Source organism: Mizuhopecten yessoensis, unplaced genomic scaffold, assembly GCF_002113885.1.
Source record: "Mizuhopecten yessoensis strain PY_sf001 unplaced genomic scaffold, ASM211388v2 scaffold431, whole genome shotgun sequence".
Taxonomy (NCBI): Eukaryota; Metazoa; Mollusca; class Bivalvia; order Pectinida; family Pectinidae; genus Mizuhopecten; species Mizuhopecten yessoensis.
Genome location: NW_018403543.1, coordinates 663,075 through 687,431, shown reverse-complemented (window position 1 = coordinate 687,431; position 24,357 = coordinate 663,075). Strand labels below are relative to the sequence as shown.

At 38.1% G+C, this 24,357-nt stretch overlaps 1 protein-coding gene across 1 annotated transcript; it reads left to right on the top strand.

Annotated features, from left to right (window-relative positions):
- The first annotated feature begins 42 nt into the window (after positions 1-42).
- On the top strand, positions 43-24,238 carry LOC110448869 (endoplasmic reticulum metallopeptidase 1-like). The gene is made up of 16 exons (XM_021495349.1): positions 43-673; positions 1,248-1,375; positions 2,406-2,511; positions 8,389-8,535; positions 9,056-9,148; positions 11,894-12,109; positions 13,919-13,973; positions 14,322-14,350; positions 14,775-15,022; positions 15,802-15,982; positions 17,387-17,577; positions 19,941-20,093; positions 20,438-20,643; positions 21,035-21,150; positions 21,979-22,163; positions 23,054-24,238. Exons 1-16 carry the CDS (start codon positions 106-108, stop codon positions 23,225-23,227), a joined length of 2,796 nt encoding a protein of 931 aa, XP_021351024.1. The 5' UTR covers positions 43-105; the 3' UTR covers positions 23,228-24,238.
- Positions 24,239-24,357: the final 119 nt, after the last annotated feature.

Below are 24,357 nucleotides of genomic sequence, written 5' to 3'. Positions count from 1 at the left end.
CACAACCGCGCAATCGCCAGGTGCGTGTTTGGTTCACGCTGTTCGAGCCTAGCTGTATGAAATATGAGGAAACGACTACACTGATACTTACGTGTTAATTCCAACATGGCAGCCTCCGTGCAAGCTTTGCGACGGAGACGTCAGCCACAAGAAAACTCCGATAAATCTAACTATGCATCAAGACATTTAACTGTAGAAAATTGGAATTCAACCTTTGGATATTACGAATCTTTTTTCGTTTGGTTTTTGATATTCGGATTGTATATTGGTGTGTTTTTATTTGTGTGTTTGAGGTTCCATCAGTTCCCCGAACCTCGTATCGCAGACGACAAACCATTGGAAGGAGTATTTTATGAAAATCTAGCACGTCGACATCTAGAAACTGTGACAAGCTTTGGACAGCGACCAGCCGGTAGTGAAGCAAATGAACTACATACCAAAAACTATATTTTAAAAGAATTGTTGGCGTTTAAAGACCATCTGCACGAATCAAAGGAGATGTTGATAGATGTACAGAACACGAGTGGATCTTTTCATCTGTTCTTTATCAACACAGACTTTTATAGTGTGTACAAGAACCTTAAGAACGTTGTAGTGAGGCTAGGGCCAGTTTCTGGAGCTACACACAGCGTGTTGATGAACTGTCACTATGACACGATGGTGGATGCTATAGGTAAATAAACGTGACCTACATTTTGACCTTCCAGTCAATTAGCCAGGTTGGGCACAACGGCGCATATGGGAAATAATCCTGCATTTGGGTAACATCTTTGTATATTATGGTTGAATGCACTTCGAATCTACTTTCACTATCCTATATAAAAAAAATCAAAATTTTGTACTTCACTTGCGTTATTAAAAATAGCCATATCTATTGGTTATTACAAACAACTTTTGATTGTTCACGACCTTTGAAGCCTTAGAAAAGTCGGGACATCTAAAATCACGAAAATGTCAAAACACGAAAAAACGTTCAACCAAAAGTTGTTTATAATAACCATATAAATAGCGATTTTTAATAAAGATAGTATAAGTACAAAATTTTGATTTTTTTATATATAACATAGTGAAAGTAGATTTGAAGTGCATTCAACCATAACATACAAAGATGTTACCAAAATGCAGGATTATTACCCATATGCGCCGTTGTGCCCAACCTGTTAGCTACATAACTTGAATTGACACGTTATTTATAAGAAGGTTATGACAATATATTATGCACATGATGTGTTTTAATTACATTACAGGTGCAGGCGATGATATGTCAAGCTGTGCGGTCATGCTTGAAATTGCACGTTCACTATCCCAGTCCAGCAAGCCATTGATGCATAACATTATATTCTTATTCAACGGAGCGGAGGAAAACCTTTTACAGGTACAAACAAGATATGCAGTTTATTAATTAGTGCATTTCCATATCTCTGTTCGCAAAAATTGGAAAAAAATAGTAATGCAAAATTGAAGTCATAAATAAATTATAATGCAAAATGTTATGTAAGGCTTATTAGGCCTATATGTATATATTTTTTTTTTGTGGAAGGTTATAACTACATTTAGACATCCTTCTTATTTATATTAAATTATTTCTGGAAAGAATAGGTTTCTTATATAAATTGAATTGTTCTGTACATGGAACTTATATAGTTAAAGTTATTGACATTGTATATTAAATGCAACAATAGACATAATAGATAGTTTTTCTAGATAAAATACAAATCGACCAAGACCATATTCAGAAAAAGTAGAAAAATAGTATGCTATATACCCCTGGTATAATTTTAAAACATTAAAACAGTGTGTGAAAGTTTTACAAATATAATATAAGTTGTTTAATAATAAAATTATTTCTATTAGTTGAAGAAGTTTGTTAACGTTTCTGTCCATGTTTTTGCAATGATAATATTTTCTCCTTTATCACCATTTATTGCATAAGCATTTAATCATTGAATTTTTACTAAAACAAGCCTCAAAATGTCGGCCAACAAAGCAAAGTATATCAAAGTCTGAATTTAGAAAAGTAGTTCCCAAACTAGTAGCCTGTGTTTCCTCTGGCCCTAACACCAGACTTAGACATTTTGACATATAGATGTCTGGTGTGGGGCCAGAGCGCATCGCATTATATGAAAAAAATCATATAGCTTACCAAATTGGCACTATTGGTACGTTAAGGGTACGTAACTGTTACGTTTCTTATTGCAAATAAACAGAAATTACCAGAAATAAAATTAAATGTATGGAAACTTTTAGTTAGATGATCAGTAAGCAAAAATGGCTGAGTAACATGCCCTATAGATTTATCTTCCAGCTCCAAATTGCAAAAATACTGGCAACCATAACAACAGATAGTTAAAAGGATCAAAATAAGCATGATTTACCAAATTATTAACATTTATTACTTCTGACAGGCTAGTCATGGATTTATCACCAAACACCACTGGGCCAAGAGTATTAAAGCTTTCATTAACCTGGACTCGGCTGGAGCTGGTGGCTGGGAAATTGTCTTCCAAACAGGTATCTCCATCCTACACAACAGTATTTGTCTTATGTGGTATACAGACTTATTTTAACCTTTCTTTATCATATCAATGTTAAGGTCATCTAATACTCATCAATCATTTTCATAATTGACTTTGCAATCAGTACACATATTCAAAACAAAAACACCCGTCCCCTCTTTCGAAAAAAACCAGTTTGTCATATGTTTTTTTATTCAACGACAAACTGATTTGTTCCAGCTTTTAGAGTTTCCCGGCTTCCAAAACTTGTATAAGAAAAATATTGATTGGTAGACATACCCCTTGTCCAAATGTATGATTTGCACAATCATGAAAAATTATAAATATGTTTGTTGACTTAGATGTTGAATTTGCTGAAATAACTCTACTCTATACTTCTAGGTGAACTCTATACAGAGGTAATTATTCTGCGGTGTACAGAGAATTACTGTAGAGATATTTGTGGCTAGGTATTAATATATCCTATGTAGTACTGCTATGTTAGGGTTCACCTCAGTACAGATCAGGAAATGCCTATCACCTGCACAATCCCCAATGTATATACCCACAATGAATACTTGTCCTTGTTCATGTACCTTTGATTCTCCAAATAGTTATATAGAGGTTCCCCAAACAGTGATGGTAAGTCATCATGTTTATCTAACTCGAGTTAGTTAATTTTCAAATTGCATAAAGACACGAGGTTTGCTGAGTGTCAATTACGATTTGGAAATTAAATAACGAGAGTTAGATAAACATGATAACCAACCATCACAAGTTTGGGGTCCCTTTTCTCCCATAGGGTTCATGCTTTATCTTGAAAGCCACATGTTTCCCTTGAAAATACACTGTCGGCTTCCGATGGGGAAAAACAATTGCCATGAATCATGACGTTGCAAAGCATTGTGACGTCACGTCACAAGTAAACAATTGACCAATGGAATCACGTCCAGGGTGTCACCCACTAGTGGGTAACTAAAAATGTTTACCAACTCCTAGCAGGTTTATCCAGTGAATCAGGAGTGAGGAAACCTACAGTGGTTGTGGGAGAAAACAAGATAAAACACAGGCAAAAATAACATATTTGTGGACTAACTGTTGTTAATGATGTCAAATTTAATATTTTGTCTTCATATTACATGTGTTACAATAAAAATATTGACTTTCATATAATGAATCCCCCACTGGTGCTACTAAAGTTTGCACTCCATCTGTCAGTCTGTCCGTCCATCCCTCTGTTTGAGTTATCAATTTGTCAGTGGGTCACTTTGTCATGGGCAAATCTCACAAACTCTTTCAATTACCCTGTGCATTTACCAAATTTTATACGCGAGTACGTTTGAAGGACAGAGCTTGAGTGCTCCTTACTGAAGTCTCATGCCCCACATTATATGAAGTTATGGTCCTAAATTATTCACCATGGACCACTTGTCTGGAGCATATGTTACATACTCTTACATCTATTGGTTTCCCGACCGATGACAGCGTGAGGTTCACTGTATGTGGCGCTTCAGATTTCCGCATACTCCGGTAGCATTTTGCTTGAATGACAAAAGAATTTGGAGAATATTGACTAAAAACGGAAATAGCATGAAGAATTATTAAGAATGTATGCCCTCTCTCTTTTGATTGCTTGTGGGGAGAGTTGTCTACAAAACAGTCGGGAACTCTAGTCAAGTTCTGCACTAACAAGTTTTGTTTTTTGCTGCCATATTTACTCGCACTTGTATGAAAGTTATACTCCTTTGATGTTGGAGTGTTGCATACTTGAATGGAGTCTTGTGCTCCACACCATATGGTTACATGGCCTTTTGTTCTTTTTTGTTACTTTAGTTTGTTTGATGGTGAGGACTATAGATTGCTTGTATTACTCTGATTTGTTTTGTTTCTTTTGCTGTATAGACTGGCCCCCATCTCTAGAATATTGAACTATGTAGAAAAAAAATCTGGTAATTTTGCTTACTTGGATGTCCGATTCTAGAAGTTCTCAAACTAGGGGGAGATAAGCTGGTAGTAAAATGTAGCCGGGCAATTAATTCTTCATAAAATCTTAGGGGCAGCTGGTAGCCAGTCTATTTGTTGTACAAAACTTTGCTTTTATTTTCCAATATACTTCTGGCCTTATGCAGCACTTTATCTGTGGGTGTTCCTGTTTCCTACTCCATCTAGTACATACCTGTTGCTACCTGCCAGAAATATTATATTCTGCAGAATGATTTCAGCCATGGCTTCTTACAGATCTAGAGTGCATTTATGGAAATATAAAATAACTTTGATTGGTAGGTGGTGCAGGTAGTCATATCTAATTTCATTTGATTGTCATATATGTACAAGACATGGAAAAGCTTCTGTTGTACAGCATGCTAATTATGTTACAACCAGACTCCTCAAGCTTCCCTGCATCAAAATTGAGTCTACTGCTGCAGCACCAAAGCAGCAATAAAAAAAATAAAAAAAAAAAGTTAAAAAAGTTAGTCTTCCTGACATCATTTTGTATTGCTTGCTTGGATTTCTGCTTTAAAGATTTAGCACATATACCTCACAGCCGTGAGTGACTTCAGTGGTTTGAGTCGTAAGATGTTTAAATAGGTAACATTACTAAATTTGATGATAGGTGTGATAAATCAGCCCTGAGGTTAACTCTGAGATAAGTTTGATATTAAGAATTTAGGCAATAATGGACAGTTCACTGTCTAGGAAATGCTACCCAGATATTTTTGTTTCAGTATTGTACTTCCTATGAATGTACAGTAGTAAACAGAAATTTGGATTTAACCACTCTGCACCTATTGTTTATTGTTTAAATATAAAGCACTTTTGTCAACCATGGCTGTCGTGTATTTTCAACATGTAATAAATCCACGCCAGCTTTTACAGTCTGTTGCTTATGATCAATTTACTTGGCTCATTAAGTATTCACCAGACGTGTTACCTGTCCACCAGACGTGTAAGCTGTCCACCAGATCCATTATCTTACGAGTGCTCCCTTGACCCATTTACTATTCACCCGAGTCTTTTTCTGTTAAAACGAACAAATTAACAAATCTTCTTATCTATCTTTGATCTAGGCAATAACTTTTCAAACATCTTTATTATGATTTTTAGGTCTAAGTGACCTATTGCGATCGCCTTTTGTCCTTCGTGCGTCCGTAAACAATTTACATTTTCGACTTCTTCTCCAAAACCCCTGAACCAATTTCAATGAAATTTTGCAGAAACCTTCCATGGCCAAAGGTCAACACAAATAGTGGCTGATTTGGTCCCCAAACCCCCAGGGGCCTGAGAGGCGGGGCCAAAAAGGGTCAAATTGACTAAAATTTCTAAATCTTTTTCTCAAGACCCAGATATAATAGAATCAAATACTCTTCATAGTTGGAAGGGTCTTAAGGTGCTTAACCAAAATTGGGAATTTCTTGACCCTGGGGTCTCACATTTCCCCCTGGGGAGGGGGTAAACTTTACTATAGTTTATATAGGGAAATCACATTTTGGATTAACATTTGTTTAATTGCCATTGGAAGTAATTCAATTTAGGTTAGCATTATCAGTATTAGGAAGCAGTTTGATGGTATGCACATATTAGCCCTAACTGCCCCCCAGGGGCTGATGGGTGGGGCCAAAAAGGGTTGAATTGACAGAAATTTCAAAAATAATTCTTCTCAAGACCATCAAATACTCTTCATAGATGGAAGGGTCTTAAGGTGCTTTACCAAAATTGTGAATTTCATGATCATGACCCTGGGGTCTCACGTTTCCCCCTTAGGAGGGGTAAACTTTACTATAGTTTATATAGGGAAATCACATTTTGGACCAACATTTGTTTAATTTCCATTGGATGTAATTCAATTTAGGTTAGCATTATCAGTATTAGGTAGCAGTTTGATGGTATGCACATATTAGCCCTGACTGACCCCCAGGGACTGATGGATGGGGCCAAAAAGGGTTTAATTGACTGAAATTTCAAAAATCTTCTTCTCAAAGACCCAGATATGGTAGAATCAAACACTCTTCATAGATGGAAGGGTCTTAAGGTTTATGACCCTAGGGTCTCATGTTTACCCCCTGGGGAAGGAGGGGGGGGGGCAAAATTTATTATGGTTTATAATGGCAAATGATACTTTGAACATTATATGGTAATAAATTGATCGGAATTATAACCCTGAGTTGACAGTTTGATTCTTTGAACATTTTGAGCCAGCCATACCCCCAAGGGCTGTAGGGTGGGGCCCAAATGAGTCAGTGTGCTAAAATTACTTCATTTTCCTTGTTTAGAAAAATCAGATTTTTTGTCACTTTGAATAATATTTCTGTTCATGTTAAAAACAAAATCAACTTTCTGTATAAATACATCAGGTGACCGTTAAGGCCCATGGGCCTCCTGTTTTTTGTTTTGTTTTGTTTTTGGTAATAAAACCAATAAGAAACCATTATTAGGGTAAATTTTATAAGAACTAATCAAAATAGTGAAATTATCAAGAAAAGAAAACAAATGCTTGAGGGATGATGAAAAGATTACCCATGAAAAGCACATAGCTTGCTGCAAAACTTGCTTTGAGAGACATCCTTCTCGCAGTTGAGATCTCAAGACAGATCTGCCGTTCTTTAAAAGTTATATTTGCATGTAATCTTGAAATTTCAGATGTTTAAAAACAATGTTTTCTTAAAAGGTGGCTTTTATTTTCAGTGATATTTATATATATAGCATTTGATTTACCAAAGTTAAATGTACAAATTTATGAGTTCATTTATTTTTATTTTTATTTCAAATGTTTCATTTACAAGAATTTTAAAGTTATAGAAGGACCAATTACAGATATGTACTCTGAAATTATACCAGAAAAAAACTTTCTTGATACATGTCTGAATACTCGAACTAATGTGAAAATATGTCAATTATGAAGTACTGTGAGTACAGTTGACAGGTAAAACCACCACTGTACTAATTAATCCATAGGCTTTTTGTAAATCCACGCCAGCTTTTACAGTCTGTTGTACATGATCAATTTACTTGGCTCATTTGGTATTCACCAGACGTGTTACCTGTCCACCGGATCCATTATCTTACGAGTGGACCCATTTACTATTCACCCGAGTCTTTTTCTTTTTCTTTTTCTACAAACCTTCTTATCTATCTTTGATCTAGACAATAACTTTTCAAACATCTTTATTATAATTTGTTTTGTTGATTATTTTTGGTAATAAAACCAATAAGAAACCATTATTAGGGTAAAGTTTATAAAGAAGTAATCAAAATAGTGATATTATCAAGAAGAAAAAAAAGAAAAAAACAACCCACATGAAATAAATGCTTGAGGGGTGCTGAAAAGATAACCCATGAATACCACATATAGCTTGATATAAAACTTGCGTTGAGAGACAACCACCTTTCGGTTTAGATCTCAACACAGATCAATCGCTCTTTAAAAATTCTACTTGCATGTGATCTTTAAGTTTCAGATGTAAAGGCAATTTTTTTCAAAGAGGTTGGGTTTCTATTCAGTGTTATACATATATATATAGTAGATAATAAATAAATAATTCCTTGCGAAGAAAATATAGAATAAAAACACAAATTTTTCAGATCGTCCTCTAGGCCTTTCTGCCTTCTAGGGCTTCTTCAGGCGGATATATATATATATATTGCATTTGACTCACTTAAATTTGATGTATGAGTTCAATTTTAATTTTTTATCTCAGATGTTTCATTTACAAGGTTTTTAAGTTATAGAAGGACCAATTACAGATATATACTTTGAAATGATACCAGAAAAAACTTTCTTGAAACGTCTGAATACTCTGATTAATGGGAAAATATGTAAATTAAGTAGTACTGTTAGTAGTTCACGGGTAAAACCATCACGGTACTAACCAGAGACGTTTGTCCGTGTCTACAGGTCCACAGCACCCCTGGCTGGTCAAAGTGTATTTAGAGGCGGCTGTGTACCCGAGTGCTTCTGTAATAAACCAGGAGGTCTTTGAGCTAGGTCTTGTCCCGGCGGACACAGACTACCGCATCTTCAGGGATTACGGCAAGATTCCTGGTGAGTACGTAGATGTTTTGTTTGTTCATTATAATGATTGATCTTAAGCTGTAACATCTGGGCTACATGTTAATGTAACGTGTATTATCTTCGTATCAGTAATCAGTTCTTAAAAGTATTTGTACATGTGTTCTGAAATGGAAACGTCATAATGTTTAAAAACCAACATGTTTTCAGAATAAATATTGTGGTTAGATATTATATGAATAAGCTGTTTATCTGATATTGGTGTTTATCTAATTAATATCGAAGAAGTTGAACAATTTATTCAAACAAGGTGAAAAGTATGAAAATTGTATGGAGAGATAATGTACTGCATTTGGCAGAGAGCATTGTGATGTTACAATAGAAATGATGTCAATAAGTGAATGTTAACCTGCTGTTTCTAAAATTAGTAACATTGAGTCAATATCACCGACCACCACATACATGATTATAATCCAACCATGGAGCATATAGGAAAAAGGTGCATCATCTAATGTATCCTCATATTGATTTGCGCTTATTGTGTATTTTTTAGGTTTGGATATTGCATACATTTCTAATGGCTATGTCTACCACACTATGAATGATGTTCCTCAGGCCATTCCTCCTGGGTGTTTACAGAGAGCAGGTACTCAACTGTTACCAAGACTATACTAATACCTAGACAAAACCTCTTCAGCTACCAAAACAATAACCTTTGTAATACAACTACCTAGGTGATAACCTAAAGTTGTTACCTAGGTAATACCCTCAGTACTATCACCTAGGTAATAACCTTAACTGTTACCTAGGTAATACCCTCAGTACTATCACCTAGGTAATAACCTCAACTATTACCTAGGTAATAACCTCAATACTATCATCTAAGTGATAACCTAAAGTTGTTACCTAGGTAATAACCTCATCTGTTACCTAGGTGATAACCTCAGTACTATCACCTAGATGATAACCTAAAGTTATTACCTAGGTAATAACCTCAGTACTATCACCTAGGTGATAACCTCAACTGTTACCTAGGTGATAACCTTAAGTTGTTACCTAAGTGGTAACCTCAGAACTATCACCTAGGTAATAACCTAAAGTTGTTACCTAGGTAATAATCTCATCTGTTACCTAGGTGATAACCTCAGTACTATCACCTAGGTGATAATCTAAAGTTGTTACCTAGGTAATAACCTCAACTTTTACCTAGATCATAACCTCAGTACTATCACCTAGGTGATAACCTAAAGTTGATACCTAGGTAATGATCTCATCTGTTGCCTAGGTGATAACCTCAGTACTATCATCTAGGTGATAACCTAAACTTGTTACCTAGGTGATAACCTCAGTACTATCACCTAGGTGATAACCTAAAATTGATACCTAGGTAATAACCTCAACTGTTACCTAGGTGATAACCTGAGTACTATCACCTAGATGATAACCTAAAGTTGTTACCTAGGTAATAACCTCAGTACTATCACCTAGGTGATAACCTTAAGTTGTTACCTAGGTAATAACCTCAAATGTTACCTAGGTAATAACCTCAGTACTATCACCTAGGTGATAACCTAAAGTTGTTACCTAGATAATAACCTCAGTACTATCACCTAGGTTATAACTTCAACTATTACCTAGGTGATAAACTCCAAACTATCATCTAGGTGATAACCAAAAGTTGTTACCTAGGTAATAATCTCATCTGTTGCCTAGGTGATAACCTCAGCAGTACTATCACCTAGGTGATAACAAGTTGTTACCTAGGTGATAACATGAAGTTTTTACCTAGGTAATAACCTCAACTGTTACCTAGGTGATAACCTCAGCACTATCACTAAGGTGATAACATAAAGTTGTTACCTAGGTGATAACCTAAAGATGTTACCTAGGTGATAACATTACCTAGGTGATAACCTAAAGTTGTTACCTAGGTGATAACATGAAGTTTTTACCTAGGTAATAACCTCAACTGTTACCTAGGTGATAACCTCAGTACTATCACCTAGGTAATGTTATCACCTAGGAAACAACTTTAGGTTATCACCTAGCTAACAGTTGAGGTTATTCCCTAAGTAACAACTTTACGTTATCACCTAGGTAACATCTTTAGGTTATCACCTAGCTAACAGTTGAGGTTATTGCCTAAGTAACAACTTTACGTTATCACCTAGGTAACATCTTTAGGTTATCACCTAGATGATAGTTTGGAGTTTATCACCTAGGTAACAACTTAAGGTTATCACCTAGGTGATACTACTGAGGTTATCACCTAGGGGATAGTACTGAGGTTATTACCTAGGTGATAACCTAAAGTTGTTACCTAGGTGATAACATAAAGTTGTTACTTAGGTAATAACCTCAACTGTTACCAAGGTGATAACCTCAGTACTATCACCTAGGTGATAACCTAAAGTTGTTACCTAGGTGATAACTTTAGGTTATCACCTAGGTGATAGTACTGAGGTTATCACCTAGGTAACAGTTGAGGTTATTATCTAGGTAAAACTTGAGGTTATTACCTAGGTGATAGTACTGAGGCAACTATCTAGGTAACAACTTTAGTTTATCACTTAGGAGATAGTACTGAGGATATCACCTTGGTAACAGTTGAGGTTATTGCCTAGGTAACATCTTTAGGTTATCACCTAGGTGATAACTTTATGTTATCACCTAGGTGATGACCTAAAGTTGTTACCTAGGTAATAACCTCTTTACTATCATCTAAGTGATAACATAAAGTTGTTACTTAGGGAATAACCTCAACTGTTACCTAGGTGATAACCTCAGCACTATCACTTAGGTGATAACATAAAGTTATTACCTAGGTGATAACCTAAAGTTGTTACCTAGGTGATAACATAAAGTTGTTACCTAGGTAATAACCTCAACTGTTACCTAGGTGATAACCTCAGCACTATCACTAAGGTGATAACATAAAGTTGTTACCTAGGTAATACCCTCAGTACTATCACCTAGGGAATAACCTTAACTGTTACCTAGGTAATACCCTCAGTACTATCACCTAGGTAATAACCTTAACTGTTACCTAGGTAATACCCTCAGTACTATCACCTAGGTAATAACCTCAACTGTTACCTAGGTGATTACCTCAGTACTATCACATAGGTGATAATCTAAAGTTGTTACCTCCTAGGTGATTACTTAACTGTTACCAGGGTAACAACCTCTATACTATTACCTAGGTGATAACCTCTCAGTCACGTCATTACTATCACCTAGGTAATAGTCTCAGTACTATAACTAGGTGATAACCCCAGTACTATTACCTGGGTGATAATCTCAATACTATTACTCATGTTATAATATTAGTTGTGTTAATCTTACTACAATACCTGATTACCTGACAATACTTTTTGGTACTGTAACATAGGTGAGAACTTGTTGAGCATTGTCCAGGCTCTGGCCACCGATCCTAAACTAGATGACCCTGGGGACGATCGCCATGGTAACATGGTGTTCTATGACCTGGTTGGACTGGTAGTGGTCCACTACCCGAAGAGGATTGGTTCTATACTCAACTGTATCATTTCCTGCTGCACCTTCATCTTACTGTGGCGGAAGGCTACTGCCGGTCGTGCCCACACAGGTAAGTTACTGACACACCCTCAGGTCACCTTGGCGGGAGGCTAATGCCGGTCGTGTCCGCACAGGTTAGTTTCTGACACACCCTCAGGTCACCGTGGCGGGAGGCTAATGCCGGTCGTGACCACACAGGTTAGTTACTGACACCCCCTCAGGTCACCTTGGCGGGAGGCTACTGCCGATCGTGTCCACGCAGGTTAGTTCCGGACACGCCCTTAGGTAACCTTGGCGGAAGGCTACTGCGGGTCGAGTCCACACAGGTTAATTACTGACACACCCTCAGGTCACCGTGGCGGGAGGCTAATGCCGGTCGTGCCCACACAGGTAAGTTACTGACACACCTTCAGGTCACCTTGGCGGGAGGCTACTGCCGATCGTGTCCACGCAGGTTAGTTCCGGACACGCCCTTAGGTAACCTTGGCGGAAGGCTACTGCCGGTCGTGCCCACACAGGTTAGTTACTGACACTCCCTCAGGTCACCTTGGCGGGAGGCTAATGCCGGTCGTGACCACACAGGTTAGTTACTGACACTCCCTCAGGTCACCTTGGGGGAAGTCTACTGCTGGTCGTGTCCACTCAGGTAAGTTACTGACACACCTTCAGGTCACCTTGGCGGGAGGCTAATGCCGGTCGTGTCCGCACAGGTTAGTTTCTGACACACCCTCAGGCCACCTTGGCGGAAGGCTACTGCTGGTCGTGTCCACACAGGTAAGTTACTGACACACCTTCAGGTCACCTTGGCGGGAGGCTAATGCCGGGCATGTCCACACAGGTTAGTTACTGACACTCCCTCAGGTCACCTTGGCGTAAGGCTACTGCTGGTCGTGTCCACACAATACTATTACCTAGGTGATAACCTCTCAGTCACGTCATTACTATCACCTAGGTAATAGTCTCAGTACTATAACTAGGTGATAACCCCAGTACTATTACCTGGGTGATAATCTCAATACTATTACTCATGTGATAATATTAGTTGTGTTAATCTTACTACAATACCTGATTACCTGACAATACTTTTTGGTACTGTAACATAGGTGAGAACCTGTTGAGCATTGTCCAGGCTCTGGCCACCGATCCTAAACTAGATGACCCTGGGGACGATCGCCATGGTAACATGGTGTTCTATGACCTGGTTGGACTGGTAGTGGTCCACTACCCGAAGAGGATTGGTTCTATACTCAACTGTATCATTTCCTGCTGCACCTACATCTTACTGTAGCGGAAGGCTACTGCTGGTCGGATCCACACAGGTTAGTTTCTGACACACCCTCAGGTCACCGTGGCGGGAGGCTAATGCCGGTCGTGACCACACAGGTTAGTTACTGACACCCTTAGGTCCCCTTGGCGGAAGGCTACTGCTGGGCGAGTCCACACAGGTTAATTACTGACACACCCTCAGGTCACCGTGGCGGGAGGCTAATGCCGGTCGTGTCCACACAGGTTAGCGTGAAAAGTCCACTTCATCTGACAGAATTGTTGTAGTTCCATACAGATGGTCCCTTTTGTGTTGTATTGGTTTTTGGTTCATACAAATGTATTGTTATAGTGAGGGGGCCGCGGTGGCCAAGTGGTTAAGGCGTTTAATATACTGCTTCCACTAGCCGGAGTTATACGAGGGGCCAGACACAAGGTACTGGCCGCAGGTCGGCGTTTTTTCTCCAAGAACTCCGGCTTCCCTCCACCATCAAAACCTGGCATGTACATAAAAATGAATATTTTCCCTTGTCACATATTTCATTATGAATCATTAATCATTAATTACAGATGTCTGTTTGAATCTCATATTTAAAACTGATTTTTACTTTTTTAGGATTTCAGCATGCAAAGCAGGAAAATGGTTTTGCGGAAAATGATACACATTATAGGTAAGCATGGTTAACTTACAATAAGCTTCAGGTCATAAACACATTTGCAGGTAAGGCAGTATATAGAAGACAGTAGAGTGAATAGTTCTAAATGTTCTGTACATATACCCCCGTAATACTGAAGATTGATAATACATTATTTAAACCTTACTCTCCTCGATTTTTAAGATAAATAAGGTATGTTTTGTTATATACATTTTGTACCTCACTTAGTTTTCATAGTTGTGCTTTAAATAACGTATTTGTTTTATTATTTGCAAAATTGAATGCTGTAAAACATGTAAACAAATAAATATTCACAGTGATATAAATTATGTTGCTGGTCTGATGTTTCTGTTTGTATTACAGGAGAGCAGAGAGAACACAAGCATCACAAGGTATGGGCTTATATTAATATAATCCAGACCAGCATTATTGTGTGTTACAGCACGACTGATAACCGATGAATAACACCCAGTTGATCTGGGACCATATTCATGAAACCGTTCTCATTCTCAATCATTGATTCAGTTCTTGTAACATGCTCAAATCATGTGACATGGCAAAAAAGTCTACTATGAACATTGGAAAACATAGGTTCTTGGTAAAATGGATAATATCGATAAAATTAAGGAACTATTGGAGTAAGAATAAACAGATTTGTAAAAAAAATATTTCAGTAAAGATATATTTTTTTATTATATCGGATATCTGAGGAACAGGCAAAGTTTGAAATAGATATTTTAATTGTATGTGCAATTTTACCTTCCTGTTTTGCACAATTGATCCGCTTCTGTTGATAAAACTTGCCTTTATATATAGCTTCTATGAAGACCTCTGTTGGTGGTTTTACACATTTGAAGAACATGCTTGCTGGGTTTATGGCAACTACAGCCACTTGGATTGTGTGTGTACTGGTTGTGGTGGTGGGTGTGGCCCTGCCCCTCAGTCTTTGTGGCAGGTCGATGTTCTGGTACACCAACACCTCCACCATGTGGTTTCTGTTTGTCATGCCTGGCTTTTTCAGCATCGTCAGCATGCAGCTCTTCCTCAAACCCAGGCTCTTCAAGGTGAGTGACACAGTACTGTAAGCCCAGGCTCTTAAAGGTGAGTGACACAGTTCTGTAAACCCAGGCTCTTCAAGGTGGGTGACTCAGTTCTGTAAACTCAGGCTCTTAAAGGTTAGTGACACAGTTCTGTAAACTCAGGCTCTTCAAGGTGAGTGACACAGTTCTGTAAACCCAGGCTCTTCAAGGTGAGATATATAGTTCCTCAAACTAAGGCTCTTCAAGGTGAGTGACACGGTTCTGTAAACCCAGGCTCTTCAAGGTGAGGAAAATAATTGTCTTAAGAACATTTTAGGGACCACAGCTGCGAAAAAGGAAGTTTACTAAGGCTTAGGGTAGAGTCAACGCTGTGATTTCTCCAATGGTGAAATAATTTGGTCATTTGAGGCCTGTCTTCAAAGCATAATAAAAAATGTCAAGAGAACTTAAAACTCAAATGAACATGTAAAAGACACCTGCCTATAGTACAAAGTTTGATATTAATATTGTTTGAAAAATATACTTCTCTTTCTTGAAACTATTCTTCCAATTTTAAATGTCATTATGCAGTAAAACAAACACTACTTCCATGTTTATAAACAGAGCCATTTTCCATTGTTCCTGTATTCTCTTCATGCCTGGTGAAAAGGCAGACTTCAGTCATTGAATAAGTGATAATTAATTTCACTTCCAACCAGACAGATTTTGTTTTAAAAAGCTTTAACTGTGCAAATAGCAAAGGGACAAAAACACTCTGCTTTAATAACAAATAAAATGTGAGGGATTATTTTTTGTGTTGCCAGGGTCTGGATCCTATTTATGTGGAGAGACTCATGTTTGACACTGTACTGTGTGAGCTGGCAGTGGCTAACCTGATCCTGACCTACCTGGGTCTGGGCATGGCGTACCTTGTGATGTTGTGGGTACTGTTCCCCCTGTTGCTGCGCGAGTGTGTCACACAGGTGACCAGTCTACACTGGCGAGGTATATTGGCTTCAGTTCTTACAGAATGGAACATATTTACACTGGCACTTTGTACGTAGGCTCCTTCTACACCCAATATCTGAATAAAATATATTCATAACAATGTTAAACAGGTCAAATAGAATATATTCTGTCATTCTTTCTTAAAACGTATTTTACATGGATTTGTCTGTTTTCTATGAGGGTTATTGCCTGGTATCCTAGTTTAAACTCTTCCTCAACCTCTACATATTCAAGATACAAGTGGCCGGTGTCCCATGTGGAACACCCATCAGAGATAACTATATTCCTCATAGGTACACCTGTTGACTTGTAGTTTGGGGACTACAATTTTAGCTCACCTGGCCCGAAGGGCCGTCTGGCGTCAACTTTTGTCTTTAAACAACTTCCTCTCAATAACCTTTAGGCCCAGGTTGATGATGTTTGGCCAGTAGCAAACTAGGATGAAGGGCTACCAATTTTGTTAAAATTTATGACCAGGATCCACTTTCAAGGTCACTTGGGTCAAATGTTTTTAAAAAAAGCTATAAATAACCTCTTCTGAATAACCAAAAGGCTCATGGTGATGATTTATCAAGTAGCATGCTGGGATAAATGACTACCTTGACATACTTTGAAGGTCATTGGGGGTCAAATATGAAAAAGTGTTTAAAACTGTTGGAAGATGATGATTATTGGCCACTAGCATGCTGGAATGAATGGCTACCAATGCAAGTTCGTTCAACTTTATGGCCTTGTTTAAACTTTCAATGTCACAGAGGCCAAACGCACTAAAATCTTTAAACAGGTTCTTCTGAATGACAAATAGTCATAGGTCGGGATATTTAGGTAGAAGCTCAATTTAATTCATTAAATAGATTTGACCTTGACCCACTTTTAAGGTTACAAGTGTGAAATTAATACCAGGTGAGCTATGCAGGTCCCTTGGGCCTCTTGTTAGCCATATCCATGATCACAGGGGTCAACCGTAGACTTTTCGGGGGCCCATAAGGGACAATAAAGGGGTAAAATTTGGGGCATCTAAAATAATCTTCTTGTAACAAACAAGCAGACCAGTGATTGTGATATTCATTATGTAGCCCACTGAAGACACCGCCTACAAATTTACAAACGAATAATCAGTGCCATCATGATGTCATTGTTCAGATAGGAAAAGGTGGAATGTATACAAAGTTTTCAGGTTACAGTCACATCTTCAATTATATTTCGATGCATTGTGAATATAATTACATTTTGATACACATGAGAGCATTTATTAAATTTGTTTAAAGTAACCATCGTTTGATCTTCCTTGTCAGACAGGTAAGATAAAAGATTTGTTAAAATGTTTGAGTTAAGATGTCTCCATAATAAGTTAAGTGCAATGTGTTAAGTTGTAACAGCTAACATTTTGTTGTGTTTCAGATAACAAGAAGACAATGTTGATGTTACACCTGGGTGGGATGTTGTTGCCTCTGTTGTCCTCAATGTACATCATCTACATGTTCCTTATCATCATTATTCCTACCATGAGCCGAGTCGGGACCACAATCAACCCAGATCTGGCCTTGGCTACTCTCGTCACACTGTTCTTACTATCTACCTGTCAGTACCTGGTAAGTCACTCTAATATAACCCACTAGTCACATTGTACTGTCTACCTGTCAGTACCTAGTAAGTCACTGGAGTATAACCCACTAATTACACTATACTGTCTACCTGTCAGTACCTGGTAAGTCACTGTAGTATAACCTACTAATTACACTATACTGCCCACCTGTCAGTACCTAGTAAGTAACTGTACTATAACCCACTAATTACATTATACTGTCTACCTGTCAGTACCTAGTAAGTCTCTGTAGTATAACCCACTAATTACATTATACTGTCTACCTGTCAGTACCTGGTAAGTCTCTGTAGTATAACCCACTAATTACATTATACTGTCTACCTGTCAGTACCTAGTAAGTCACTGTACTATAACCCACTAATTACACTATACTGTCCACCTGTCAGGACCTAGTAAGTCACTGTAGTATAACCCACTAATTACACTATACTGCCCACCTGTCAGTACCTGGTAAGTAACTGTACTATAACCCACTAATAACATTATACTGTCTACCTGTCAGTACCTGGTAAGTCTCTGTAGTATAACCCACTAATTACACTATACTGTCTACCTGTCAGTACCTAGTAAGTCATCGTAGTATAACCCACTAATTACACTATACTGCCCACCTGTCAGTACCTAATAAGTCTCTGTAGTATAACCCACTAATTACATTATACTGTCTACCTGTCAGTACCTAGTAAGTCATCGTAGTATAACCCACTAATTACACTATACTGCCCACCTGTCAGTACCTAATAAGTCTCTGTAGTATAACCCACTAATTACATTATACTGTCTACCTGTCAGTACCTAGTAAGTCATCGTAGTATAACCCACTAATTACACTATACTGCCCACCTGTCAGTACCTGGTAAGTCACTGTAGTATAACCCACTAGTTACACTATACTGTCTACCTGTCGGTACCTAGTAAGTCACTGTAGTATAACCCACTAGTTTCACTATACTGTCTACCTGTCAGTACCTTGTAAGTCACTGTAGTATAACCCACTAGTTACACTATACTGTCTACCTGTCAGTACCTAGTAAGTCATTGTAGTATAACCCACTAATTACACTATACTGCCCTCCTGTCAGTACCTAGTAAGTCACTGTAGTATAACCCACGAATTACACTATACTGTCCCCCTGTCAGTACCTAGTAAGTCTCTGTAGTATAACCCAATAATTACACTATACTGTCTACCTGTCAGTACCTAGAAAGTCACTGTAGTATAACCCACTAGTTACACTATACTGCCCACCTGTCAGTACCTAGTAAGTCTCTGTAGTATAACCCCCTAATTCCACTATCCTGCCCACCTGTCAGTACCTAGTAAGTCACTGTAGTATAACCCACTAATTACACTATATTGTCCCCCTGTCAGTTCCTTGTAAGTCACTGTAGTATAACCCTCTAATTACACTATACTGTCTACCTGTCAGTACCTAGTAAGTCATTGTAGTATAACCCACTAATTACACTATACTGCCCTCCTGTCAGTACCTAGTAAGTCACTGTAGTATAACCCACGAATTACACTATACTGTCCCCCTGTCAGTACCTAGTAAGTCTCTGTAGTATAACCCCCTAATTCCACTATCCTGCCCACCTGTCAGTACCTAGTAAGTCACTGTCGTATAACCCACTAGTTACACTATACTGTCTACCTGTCAGTACCTAGTAAGTCATCGTAGTATAACCCACTAATTACACTATACTGCCCACCTGTCAGTACCTAATAAGTCTCTGTATTATAACCCACTAATTACATTATACTGTCTACCTGTCAGTACCTTGTAAGTCACTGTAGTATAACCCACTAGTTACACTATACTGTCTACCTGTCAGTACCTAGTAAGTCATTGTAGTATAACCCACTAATTACACTATACTGCCCACCTGTCAGTACCTAGTAAGTCCCTGTAGTATAACCCACTAATTACACTATACTGCCCACCTGTCAGTACCTAGTAAGTCTCTGTAGTATAACCCCCTAATTCCACTATCCTGCCCACCTGTCAGTACCTAGTAAGTCACTGTCGTATAACCCACTAGTTACACTATACTGTCTACCTGTCAGTACCTTATAAGTCACTGTAGTATAACCCACTAGTTACAGATGCCAATTAAAGTAACAACAAATGAACTAGATATTATACAAGTAAGTTATAGCACTGCAATGTTTCATACCTGATGTGAATTTTGTTTGTATGATAAACCCTTGTTTGACATGTTCTTGCTTTCTATTTCATTCATTCCTCAGTTATAACACATGTTTTAGCTAATGAACCTGTTTTCTACTTTCTTTTTTTCTCGGGTGTAAACCTTATTTGATCAAGCGTACTTGTTTTCTCCTTGCAGTTTGGCCTGATGTATGTCTGTGATATGAGACTCATTCTGAGGACCGTTGGCACTTTATTTGTCCTGGGCTTACTAGTTGTTGTATTTACATCTGTGGGATTTCCCTTCAGTGGTGACAGAGACTCTCCGTCCCCTCAGAGATTTTCACATGTGGTAAGTGTCTACTCTTAGATCTCAGTACCTGGAATCTGTTCAGAATACCGACTCTCTAGACTCAGTCCTCAAGTGATAACATTGGAACTTCTGAAACCCCCCCACCTTGCAACAATAAAATACATTAGCTGAGTGAAGATTTGGATATAAAAAAAATGCTACCAATGGTTGCTCCAGGGACTGGTCCTATCCCAGGGATCTTATCTGCCGTACTTCTTTTAATGAGATCATTGCTATCATTGCTTAAATGTCCAAGTGAGGGATACAGGCCCACTTGGCCTTTTGTTTCTTTGTTCGTTTAACCCATTCAACCCTAATGGAGTTATTGATATTCTGTGTTTAAGCACATGAACAGAAAAAATTACAATCTGAAAGGAGAGCTGGTTCATTCTGACAGCGGTTTGTGGTACTTGCCCCAAGACTTCCGCAGGGACGAGCTGATTCAGGAGCACTTCCCAGTGTATAAGACGGCCAGCGCAGATTTGAGAGGGAAAGGACCATACTTCGGTCTGCCCTACTTTATACCCATACTACATCTGCTAAATCCCAAGTAAGTGGAACCATACAGGTCCTATGTCATTACCATACCACATGTTATGTTAATCTCAATCTGAGGTACAATAAAGACAATATTCCAGGTATATAGTAATATATATTCTAAGTTACATGTAAATATATTTCGATCATCAAAAACAAAAAAATGTCTTCCTTATCCAAGGTACCTTTTCCTTTTCTGAGTTCCTTGTAGCAATATCTACATTCGTTTGTGTGAGGGGTTGCAGCAAACATTTTACGGGAGGAAGGCCAACCTTATTTTCATTTGTGGTCAGTGGTGGAGTTCGGCAATGTGTTGCAATCTTGTTCCAGTTGGGCTTTGCCTTGTCTTTCGAATGACTTTTCTTAGATGTAATACTTCATAACATTTTCCCTTTGTTTTACAGGGACAGTAAGTACATACCAACACCTGCCATCGACCCTCAGCCAAAGGTGGTGTCCGCTCTGGTCAGCAAACACTCCGTATCCCCAGATATTCTCCGACTCAATTTTGAAGTCACAGGTAATTTAATAATAATATAATAGGTTTTGGTTTGTTTGTGTTTTACATCCTATTAACAGCTATGGTCATTTAAGGAAGTGCCAGGTTTTGGTGGTGGAGGAAAGCCGGAGATTCCGACCTACAGCCTATATCTGGCGACTGCCCCCATAGGTCTCGAACCCGTGACGCAGTGGTGGAGGGCTAGTTGTAGCAGAATGTCAGACGCCCTAACCACTTGGCCACCGCAGCCCCCTTAATAGACAAGAGGTGCTAATAAGTCTGGATGCATATTAAGTTAATGTTTGTTGGTGTTTTCCTTTTTGTGAACAGTGTTTTAACCTGTACATGTTGGTTTATTGTTGTAATGATTGTATAGCATTTTGATTTCTCTTGATCATATTTTTCTCATTTTATTTCTGTTACAGCTAACCAGGCTTAATGCCATGGCACACTATTAATAGTCAGTAACTTAAACTGTGTCAGAAGGCGGACAAATTTACTGGTCTATATTTCAGACAATTATTTTGGGCCTCTAATGTAGTAAATTTAATAATTGTAGTGTAAATGCTATATACAGTGGTAAGTTTGACCAAAACGTTAAAACAAGGGACACGTAATATATTAATTTGTATTTTGTGGCTACTCATGTGTGAAAATTACTGATAGTATTTTTCATGGTTATTTACAGATTTGATTTCAGTTGATCTTTTATCATGTATTATAAGAAATTATATTTTTTTTTATGTAAAATTCAGTAATTTGTTATTGCTTATGATATGTTTTTAGTTGATGAACTTGACAGTAGATGATTAACATACGAATGACTACAGTATTTCATTGCCTGTACAGGTCCTGACCACATGACGGTGTATATCTGCCCCCAGTCTGACCTGACCCTGGTGGGCTGGTCCATACTGCCAGGCACACCGCTGCCTGTCTATACCTTCCCGGAGATGAACGAGACATCCTACTTCGTGTACTATGGTCACGGCGAGACTCCACACGAACCCTGGAAATTCTTCATAGATATACAGGTGACTTCTCAATCTTTTACTTTACATCTACCATCTGTTGATTGATGACAGCGTTTGTATATTTCAAAACGATTTTGTTTCTTAATATTAGATAACAAATAGAGGTTCCCAAACGAGTGATGGTTGGTTCTCATGTTATCTAACTCGAGCTAGTTAATCTTCAAATTGTATGGAGACACGAGGTTCATTGAGTGTCTTTTCCAACTTGAAAATTAACTAACAAGAGTTAGATTAGCGTTATAACTAATCATCACGAGTTTGAGAACCTGTTTCTCCCATAATGTTCGTATTTCTTCTGAAAAATCACCTTTTTTCCTTGGAAAATACATTGTGACTTTCTGATGGGGGAAACAATTGCCATGGAGCATGATGTCACAATGGAAAATGACATCAAAAAACATTGTTACACTGATCCCTTATGGCCAGAAATATGTCTTTTTTTATTAAAAGTTGCCACATGATGCCTACTAACGACATGACTATAAAAATAACAGAAAGGAGGAAACAAGGGAACACGTCAAACATGAAAGTGTAACACGGATATCTCGCCAATACAATTTATACAGTCATTTCTTGGATATTAGTGATTGTTAAATTTGTTCCAGTCTAATCAGCTGTAAATGAGTACATGGTTGGGCAGTGCTGGAATTTTAAAATGTTAGTTGTGAGTGCTGAAATGGCAGCACAGGCTGTATGCTCCCCAGGGAGTTGAGAAATATATTGGCTGGTTGCAAAGGCCCTATTACCACGGATAATAATTTGTGAACCGCTTTGAGACAACCTACGAAGAAGGTTTTGATAAAGTGATATACAAGAACCTCAAACTATTGTCATTGTTATTATTTTGCGACTTCGATCTTTATACTGATAATAGCCTTTCTCTCCATTAGACAACGACTGGACGATGGCCAGAGGACCAGCATGTGGTAGACATGGCCTTCAGTGGCTATTACCTCCACGGTAGACACAAGACCACCCCAGAACTGACGGAGCACCAACGAAACATCCCTCCGTGGCTGATACCAATCTCATTCACAGCCACCTATGCAAGTTACCAGTTTTAAAACCTTGAATGACCACCAAACCCGCAGGGCACCTGGAGGAATTTCCCACCGCGGTGTCTTATCAGTAACAAATACTCAGTACTAACATTGCCAGTAGGAATCTGTAATGACAACTGGCAAGTTTAAATTAAATAGGACTTCAAATAAGGAATTTTACATCATATTTACTAACACATGTATTGCCTTTATAAGCATGAAGCGATAAAAAAGAGAGAAATTTTAGAGTTTTTGATGACCTTAATCTTTAAAAGGAAAAAGGAGAAATTTCCATTGTATTGTCAACCTCATAAGTATAAACTAGCAACTGAAAACAACTATTGTGGTAGATTCTTCATTTCATGTAATCTTCGTGAATACATTCAGTTGGTTGTATTATGCTGAAGTTAAAACATCTTCTGGCATTCAACTCCTGGTAGCCAGAATTTGACAAGTCCCCAAACGGTTTTCAGCATAGGAATGCACGTAAAATTGAAGGGATACTTTCTGAGTGCCAAATGAAGCTACTGCTACTACAGGGCTATTGATGATATTAGTTGTGTGTGTGTATACTATTGAATGGGTAGTTATACCAGCGTCTTCTATATTGTGGGTTGTACTTAGTATTGACAAATCAAAACTTGATATTTTGTAGTTTGTGAAAGCGGAGGTTTTAATTGTAGAGTGCATGTGGTCATGTGGTTTGTATCGTTGTTTTATTGTGTAAGGAAGTAATATATACCATTCTACCACAATACGCTGTGTTATTCCACTCTCAGATTATTGTATAAACATGCAGAGTGTTGAATAAATGTGAGTTATACACCACACGTGGTATATGACCTACCGTAGTTTTGATTGGTCGAGAAGATGAACCTTGACCTGGCAACTATTTTCACATGCTTTTTTGTCGCATGCTGTCAACATCCGGCAAATGTAAATGGTGAGTTTTGTGAGGTTATGCAATGGGAAAAGGGGGTTATTAAGGCAATACAAAAAGAGGATGATGCTTAAAGATTTGATCGCTAGTTTCAAGCAAAATTGCTACAGGCGCTCGATATCGTTTCAACGCCATACCGTCGTGTGTCCAGGTCGTGAAACCCAGAGATGTAATATATATGTCTCTGTGAAACCCAAACAAGATCTGTAACATT

What these genes read in the sequence shown, in the direction of transcription:
- LOC110448869 (XM_021495349.1), top strand. Translation starts at nt 106, where the DNA reads ATGGCAGCCTCCGTGCAAGCTTTGCGACGGAGACGTCAGCCACAAGAA. An exon ending in TATCTACCTGTCAGTACCTG is followed by an intron (nt 17,578 to 19,940) that starts GTAAGTCACTCT and finishes TTCTCCTTGCAG; the next exon opens with TTTGGCCTGATGTATGTCTG. An exon ending in AATTCTTCATAGATATACAG is followed by an intron (nt 22,164 to 23,053) that starts GTGACTTCTCAA and finishes TCTCTCCATTAG; the next exon opens with ACAACGACTGGACGATGGCC.